Source organism: Nerophis lumbriciformis, linkage group LG32 (genome assembly GCF_033978685.3).
Source record: "Nerophis lumbriciformis linkage group LG32, RoL_Nlum_v2.1, whole genome shotgun sequence".
Taxonomy (NCBI): domain Eukaryota; kingdom Metazoa; phylum Chordata; class Actinopteri; order Syngnathiformes; family Syngnathidae; genus Nerophis; species Nerophis lumbriciformis.
Genome location: NC_084579.2, coordinates 23637929 through 23646876, shown reverse-complemented (window position 1 = coordinate 23646876; position 8948 = coordinate 23637929). Strand labels below are relative to the sequence as shown.

General features: G+C 37.1%; 1 protein-coding gene across 3 annotated transcripts; it reads right to left on the bottom strand.

Moving 5' to 3' along the window:
- Window positions 1–1712: 1712 nt before the first annotated feature.
- Window positions 1713–8712, bottom strand: LOC133574910 (uncharacterized). Of its 3 annotated transcripts, none has more exons than XM_061927255.2 (11): window positions 8052–8712; window positions 7364–7450; window positions 5185–5325; window positions 4863–4987; window positions 4547–4683; window positions 4311–4389; window positions 4113–4212; window positions 3658–3917; window positions 3364–3550; window positions 2903–3030; window positions 1713–2794 (listed from the first exon to the last, which is right to left on the bottom strand). In XM_061927255.2, the coding sequence occupies exons 2-9, from the start codon at window positions 7443–7445 to the stop codon at window positions 3488–3490; spliced, it is 987 nt and encodes a 328-aa protein (XP_061783239.1). In that variant the 5' UTR covers window positions 7446–7450; window positions 8052–8712; the 3' UTR covers window positions 1713–2794; window positions 2903–3030; window positions 3364–3487. The 3 variants fall into 3 exon arrangements, with proteins under 3 accessions (XP_061783239.1, XP_061783238.1, XP_061783237.1); XM_061927254.2 differs by having other exon boundaries at window positions 8129–8712; XM_061927253.1 differs by lacking the exon at window positions 8052–8712 and having other exon boundaries at window positions 7364–7558.
- Window positions 8713–8948: the final 236 nt, after the last annotated feature.

The following is an 8948-nucleotide window of genomic DNA, read 5'->3' as shown; positions in this document are numbered from 1 at the left end:
GAATATAAATCATGTATAGTAAAATGATAAGGACAAACATTGAGAAGTTTGTGCACTTTACAGCCAACTATGGCCCAGAAATGGCCAAAGAGACCTGAAAAGACACTGGGTTCCACCCTACCTTTTTTTTTTCGCGCGTCATTCTTAATCTAAACGGAAATGTATCAACATCCTACCAGTCGGCATCCAAGTGAGAGTATATATTGTACAATAAGTGATGTTTTATTATGTTCGCTGGCTCTCATGAAGTCTGCAGTGAGTAATAATCAGGGATGATGTGGAAGGAAAAAGTAAACGTAATATGTTTGTGCAATTAATGCACTGCTGTATGCTTAAAATGAGTAAAAACGGTGGCACGGCGTGATGGGTAGAGCGGCCGTGTCAGGAGTTTAGGGTTGCAGGTTCGCTCCCCGCCTCTTGCCATCCAAATCACCTTGGGCAGGACACTTCACCCTTGCCTCCAGTGCCACTCAAACAGTTGGCGCAAACTGGCAGCCACGCTTCCGTCAGTCTACCCCAGGGCAGCTGTGGCTACAAATTTAGCTTACCATCACCAGTGTGAATGATGGGTTCTCGCTTCTCTGTGAAGCGCTTTGGGTGTCTAGAAAAGCGCTATATAAATCTAATCCATTATTATTATTATAAAATACATAAATATTACATGTTATTATAAATGTGCCTGTTCCATCCACGTGCATGCAGTATATACTTACAGCATGTACAGTATATAGAACCTTAATGAAGGTGTTTGGATATTTTTTTAAGCGCTTTATAGGCAGAATGAGTGACTACCATAGACGCCATTGTAAGCATACTTTTGATTGCATTTATTTTATGATTAGAATGCATTAAAAAAAGAAAAACTTAAATATGCTTGTCTTACATACAAAAAAGTGCAGTTCTCCTTAAAGAATATATTTTTTGATGTGTTTGTGTATATACAGTACACAGTATATATGATGTGTTACAGAATGTACACATTTATGCATGCACAGTGTACACAGTAAATTCCATTGTGTCAAATCAACACTTAAAGAGTTCAATTTAACACTATTTCCGAGTCTATATGGTCCTAACCTGAGCTGGTGTTAAATTTACTCTTTCCATAGTGTTACATTTATAGAGTTAAATGAACACTAAATAGAGTCGAAAATTGTAACACTGTAGAGTGTTGTCTGGTGTTAAATTTACTCTTTCCATAGTGTTACATTTATAGAGTTAAATGAACACTACATAGAGTCAAAAATTGTAACACTGTAGAGTGTTGTCTGGTGTTAAATTTACTCTTTCCATAGTGTTAAATTTATAGAGTTAAATGAACACTAAATAGAGTAAAAAATTGTTACACTGTAGAGTGTTGTTCAACTTATTTTTTAACTCTGATTAGTGTAAATATTACTCTTGAGTAGTGTTGATAAATTACTCTTCTGTGGTGATAAATGTACACCAAGTTAAATGTATTTGCTCATTAACACTGCTTTGGTGTTCAAATAACTCTGATAAGGTTTCATAATATGTTGATTATTCACTCCCTTGCAGTGAAGAAAAAAATATTTAGTAAATAGTAAAAATGCTTATAGTGTTTATAAAACCTCACACTATTTCTGAAAAAAAAATGGTGCTCGTTCTACTTGTGCAGTGTCAAATTAAGTCTCAACAACTTTGTCTTGTAAATAGCAAGAGTGAGTGCAAAACACAGTAATACAATATCATACGTTTAATTACCTTTATTTCTTTGTCAGGCAGAACAATCAACTTTAGGGAGAGAATACAGAAAGGGTGACCTTAGGTCTGCATGAAATGGCAATATGGGACAACATACAATGTGGAACATGATGTTCCATACGCCATTTGAACATCAATTGGTTTGGAGTAAGGCAGTTTCTTTGTCCAAAACCTTAACAACTTTGTCTGGATGCAACCTGACCTTATAGGCATGGTAATGCTCCTCAAAACACAGTTTCCATCAGTTTCCCACAGAGCAATACATCATCAGCTTTGACAATAATATTTTTTATCTTACAAAACACAGGCATGTCAAATGCCACATCTGAACAGACAATGAAAGTCACAGCGGTACTCTGTACACTTCCTCCATGGATGAGACAAAACCATTCATAGTAGACTGACTTAATCCAGCTACCTTAAATTGTGCAACAGCAGTGGTACACATATCAAGACTGCTCCTATTAGCTTGTCTCGACTGTTCAGATGTTGTGGCTGACTCATCTACATTAACTGACACTGTCTCTTCTGTCCTGTTTAAGTGAACATAGGTGCCAATCTGTAGTTCAGTACACTGAGTGTTTTGTTTTCAAATGCTTCCTAAAACCAGAGAAAGTACCAAACACACCACCACATCCAGTTTGAACGCATTTAAGGTTAATATTTTTTCCAGGCAGGTAACCGTGAACTAAACGTAAATGTCGAACAAGCATGTTTGAACTCGGGAACTCAGCCTGACAAACAAAACACTTAATGGTGGAAGACAAAAGTCAAACACTACAGAAGCAACCTTGTCCTAATTTCAGCAACACAAGGACTCTCTTTGACCTTCCCAACATCAATGTTGTACAAAGTAGTCTGGATGATCGTGTACATGTTGTGGAGCATGGTGTGGTATGATGTTGCAAACACAAAGTGTGCTTTAAACAGTTCATCAAAAGCACCAAGAGAGGAGTGTGACCTGCAAGGTATGGCATTCTTGTCGAGAATTATGAACTCCAACAGCCAGGAGATAGGGTTGAGTGCTGGTAGTAATGGTGTCAAGATGTTCTTGGATGCTTGTTCCAGTCTATGGAGAGAAGAATAAAAACAAATCAACATGGTTGTGGTTATATTGTAGAAATGATTACATAAATTATTGTAAACTAAAAATCCTTTATTAGAGAACAATACAAACCTTCTTGAAGACCACAAGATGCTTCTCATCCCGGGATGCAGAAACTTTTCCTGGCCTCTTCCGACCTAGAGCAGTCGGTGGGATCAAGTGTAAGAGCAGCAAAATCGATGAGAGGTCATTGTCCCAACCTGAAACAGAACAAGTTTGATAGCCTACTTCAAATGTGGACCAACAATTTAATTTAATACACTGCAAGGTCAGTGGCATTTTCATTACTATATATATATACAGTATATATATATATATATATAAATAAAATATACTATATATATATATATATATATATATATATATATAAATAAAATATGGCACTTTAAAAACACCTGAAGAAGCCCTTTTTTTCAAAAAATATCTTCTTGGTGAGGCCAAAGACTTTGGAATTTTGTTCTAATTATGGTTGTAAGTCTGCATTTTGAACATGCTTCCTCATTTAAATGAATGTATCCTTACAAACATCTTACCAAAGTCAACGTTCACTTCAGCCCCATCCTCAGGAGGGTCAGCTGCCATCAGGAGTTTCTCAAGCTCAGTGATGGAGGGAAGCTTTCTGCATTGTTGGATGATCTTCTTTTTGAATGTGATTGGCTACTTCTCCAGAAACTTGCCCGATACATCCTCTCCAAACAATAGAACAAAATCCTGTTCAACCTGTAGTGGGAAGTTAGGTACCAATTTTAAAATTACACAGTAAACGACAGTTAAAATGTGCAATAGTTGTACAACATTAATACAGAAAATGTTGATGAGATAATTACCAAGCCTTTGATGTCTTTAAAACGAGGAAAATAAGATAGAATGTTGCTTGACTGCTGTGGGTCCAGGACCATGTTATGCCGATGAGCAAATGTCAGCTTCATCTCTTTGATGACCATGTCCACGTCAGCCGAACGTTTCATCAGTGACATCGCTTCCTTGCACTCATCTTCAGACAGGACAATCTCTGGAATGAATTGGGTAACTCGTCCAACAGTTGGTCCTCCCGACTTGTCTTCATCAGATGGTCCTTCCGCCAAAGCTAAACAATATGGGGACATACTACTCATGACAATCACATACAGTTCAAAACACTTTGTCAGCTGGATTTGACCCAACTTTTATGAAAAAATGTTTGGCTACTAGCTGAAAAGCATTGCAACAAATGCAACAAAACCAATAAGTGCTCATATGACTATTATATTTAATACATTTTTCAACAATAATATAGGATTACCTCCAAATGATGATCGCCTTTCTTTAGCACTGCATCTCTGAATAGTTTTAATTCTCCAGGACAAGTACCCAGTACCACTGTTGCTATCATAAAAATGTTCCTTTGAGAAAATTGCAAAAATAGGCACTATTAGTCACAACATACTCTGGGACGACTCAAAATGAAAACTATAACAACAATTAAGAGTGTGTAACTCACATAGCCATTCTTGAAAAATGGGTCTTTGAGGTTGGGGAACAAGTTCACAATTCCTTGTGCATACATTTCCTTCACCTGTCTAGATGGAGATGTACAAAAAAAAAAAATCACATTCAAGTTTATTTGTCATACACACGTTTTATAAGATGTAGTGAAATGTTTATTATTTAGATTTAAAATTACTCTGAAACCTAAATAAGAACACATGCGCCAATCAAAACCAATAAACAACTTACCCATTCTTCTCCGTCATCTCAGCTGCCAGTATATTCACCAATTTTCTTCTGCTCTCATCTGTCAAGGACTTAGTTCGGTTGTATTCATTTATTAAATATTCTCCACCCGATTTCTTGGTAAGAATGGATTTCACCAGCTGAAATAAAAATAAACAAAAATATAAAACAGTTTAAGAAATCTATATTTAGTACAATACAATGTTAAAATCTGGACATAACTTAAACATAGCCCTCATACGATGCAATTTAAGATCATTGTTCGAACCATTTTAATCCTTGTTCAATAGAGAGCGTTAGTGCCTGTATGAAGTCTTACTTGCATAGCTTCAAAGTCCAGCCTCTGACGCTTTCTGGTAGGAGTGTCTTCAAGGATGATTGTGTCTGAGTCCGATGAACAAACGGATGATTGGGACTTTGGAGAGGTTACCATGGAGACAGATTCTAACCACCATTGCAAAAAGGAGAAAGAAGACATGTTGGACACAATTTGCTCATAAACCCACACCTAATCTAATGGAGAATATCGGTTTGCTTTGAAAAAAAAAGTTACTTAGCTTGATTATAAATAAAGATTTACCTCTTCTCACTATTGGAATAAAAATGTTAATATAGCTTACAAATTTGAAGCGGTAACAAACCTGTTTCGTATTTGATGGTTAGTACCCCAGTGGATGGATCCTTCACAATTTCCTCAAAAACATCATCGTCTATCTCAGTCCCTGAACTGTCAACAACTTTGACACCTTCTGTTATAGCTGGGACACCGAATTTGGAAAATGCTAGGAAACAGAAAAAAAGCAGAAACCGACAGGTCATTTGATATATTTTTAAAATGAGTTTCAAATCAGTTATTTTGAAGCAAAACATACAGCCAAAGTTGAAAGGCCCAGTCAAAACAAATACTGTATACACAAATATAAGAAAAATGATCATTAGAAAAACCTAATGACTTCCATCCATCCATTTTCTACCGCTTATTCCCTTTTGGGGTCGTGGGGGGCGCTGGAGCCTATCTCAGCTACAATCGGGCGGAAGGCGGGGTACACCCTGGACAAGTCGCCACCTCATCGCAGGGCCAACACAGATAGACAGTATGACTTGATACTCCTATATATAATTTCAAATAGGGCTACCAAAAAAAAGGGCCAACAAATGTGAAATTGCACACTCAATTAAAAAAACACATAAAATGAAACATGATTTATGATACCTGTAATCTTATCTGCATATTTTCACGCTGGTAAGCTAACAGGTGATTGTTTAGTAACCTCGCCATTAACAATGTAGAAGCAAAAATATTTACACACACACATCATGATTTTGTGCTCTGGCCACCTATGCTCAATAGTGCCTAGACCAGGGTTACTCACTATTTAATTTTGTGTGTTTTGGAGTATTTTGTGTGTTTTTTAAGTCATTTCATGGGTTTTTGTAGTGTTGTGTGGAGTATTTTATGTGTTTCAAGTCATTTTCTGAGTATATTGCGTTTTTAAGTCATGTTGTGGGTTTTTTAAGTCATGTTGTTGTTTGGGGTGTTTTATGTGCGTTTTAAGTCATTTTCTGAGTTTTGTGAGTATGTTGTGTGTTTTTGTAGTGTTTTGGGGGTATTTTATGTGAGTTTTAAGTCTTTGTATGCGTTTTTGTAGTATTCTTTTTAAGTAATTTTATATGTTCTTTGAGTATTTTGTGTGTTTTTGGGGTATTGTATGTGTGTTTTAAGTCTTTTTATGGATTTTGTAGTATTCTGTGTGTTTTTTAAGTCATTTTGTGTGTTTTTTTTTTAGTATTTTGTGTGTTTTGGGGGTATTGTATGTGTGTTTTAAGTCTTTTATGGGTTTTGTTGTATTCTGTGTGTTTTTTTAAGTCATTTTATGGGTTTTTGTAGTATTCTGTGTGTTTTTTAAGTCATTTTATGGGTTTTTGTAGCATTTTGTGAGTGTTCGAAGCCATTTTGTGTTATAACAACATAGAATACGGAGTGTTATATGGATTTTTGGAGAGTCCATCTTCCTATGCCGAATTCTTACGAGATAAGATTTCATGCGCAATTCGACTGTCGTCATTTAGAAATGTTTTTATTTTGCAAAAAATCTGTAATGGAAACCCAGTTACAGACACTAAATTTGGAATTAAAACCTATCATTTGAGTTATAATATACACTTTGTGCTTACCATTAGTTATAAAGTGAGAGCAGATTTCTATAACTGAATTCAACTGAATTGTATTTTAATTTAAACAGTGCTATTAACTAACATACAGCTTTTTAGGAGCAACATTCAAGCTATTTTCCAGCACTTTCAAGATAAAATGTAAACTTTTTAAAGAAGCCAAAGCTTTAAATAGACTATATACATCTATATATATACTGCATGACAAATAACTGGGCTTGCCCCACCCAGACACATTTGATGCTTACACCGGGAGCAACACAATTACATCAAACTATACATTTTTAAATTATGACACTGGCCATCATAGAGTAAATCCAGCATTTTCCAGCACATTTATATATATATATATATATATATATATATATATATATATATATATATATATATATATATATATGTATATATATATATATGTATAAATATATATGTATATATATATATATTTTTTTTTTCGTTCATTGTTTCAGAGAAAGCAGTTTATCGGAGTCAAATTCCTTGTGTGTTATACATGGCCAACAAAGATGATTCTGATTTGAAACCTGGAAAACACTATATTTCCAGACATTCAAGGCTGTGTACAAACTCTGCTCATAGCACAGTTAAAGCTTGTGTGCAAACATCACATTCACAATATCAAATTCCTACCTGCATTCAAAAAGTCCGACAAATTTGGTTCCGTTATTCTAACAACTTTTTGGACATCACCCAGTCTCACTTTTACCAGCATTTTCACTGTAGAAAGTACATAACACATAAGCAGGATTAGAGCAACATAATAAAGATCCATCCACATGCACATTTCATTCAGAATGAAGTCAACGTATCACAGTTCTGGGTATATGTGATACAGCAGCCTTTTTTTAAATTATTATTTTTAAGAACTGCAATGCATTTGTGAAAGTAAGTTATAAATACTTATATGTATGTATGCATATATATATATATATATATATATATATATATATATAGATATATATGCATCTATACTGTAACGGACTGAGCCCTATGTTAGTTTATTTAATAGTTACAAATGTTCTGGTTTCTGATATAAACTTGAAACCAATTGTTACATGCAGTTTACAGAGCAAGGGGAGGTTCAAGTTTGGTCTGTGTGTGTAACGAAGAACAGAGTAAAAGCCGGTTTCTGTGCGTTCATTATTATATATTTATTTTGGCGTTGAATACAGCTTACAGCTTACATTCATTCACTGTTGATAACGGCGCGAGTGGCGTCCTTACAATACTTACATCTTTAAACTCTCCCTTTCCCAGCCTGTACACGGAGCATATCGTCACAAGATTATACAATGATAAAATTACCCGGCACACTAACCTGATATTAGACATAGAAACACTGTGGTATTTATACGAGTTCCTCTTTTCGCTTCGTGGCAGCGGCGGTCAACTCACCTGTCCGCCCAGAGCTCTGCTAGCCTCGTCTGCTAGTTACGTCTGTTAGCCAAGCGGCTAACAGACTTAGCTTCCACTGTTGTGGGCACGGAATGACAAAGGCACTGCCTTATTTGGACTGGGTGCAAAAATAATCTATTTTTGGGCTTAAATGTTTCCTGTAAATGTAACAAACGTGTTAAAATGACTCTTCTAATGTTGTGCTCCGTGGTCGAAAAACCCTTGTATTAAAAATTATCCATCCATCCATCCATCTTCTTCCGCTTATCCGAGGTCGGGTCGCGGGGGAAGCAGCTTAAGCAGGGAAGCCCAGACTTCCCTCTCCCCAGCCACTTCGTCCAGCTCCTCCCGGGGGATCCCGAGGCGTTCCCAGGCCAGCCGGGAGACATAGTCTTCCCAGCGTGTCCTGGGTCTTCCCCGTGGCCTCCTACCGGTCGGACGTGCCCGAAACACCTTCCTAGGGAGGCGTTCGGGTGGCATCCTGACCAGATGCCCGAACCACCTCATCTGGCTCCTCTCGATGTGGAGGAGCAGCGGCTTTACTTTGAGCTCCCCCCGAATGACAGAGCTTCTCACCCTATCTCTAAGGGAGAGCCCCGCCACTCGGCGGAGGAAACTCATTTCGGCCGCTTGTACCCGAGATCTTGTCCTTTCGGTCATGACCCAAAGCTCATGACCATAGGTGAGGATGGGAACGTAGATCGACCGGTAAATCGAGAGCTTTGCCTTCCGGCTCAGCTCCTTCTTCACCACAACGGATCGATACAGCGTCCGCATTACTGAAGACGCCGCACCGATCCGCCTGTCGATCTCACGATCC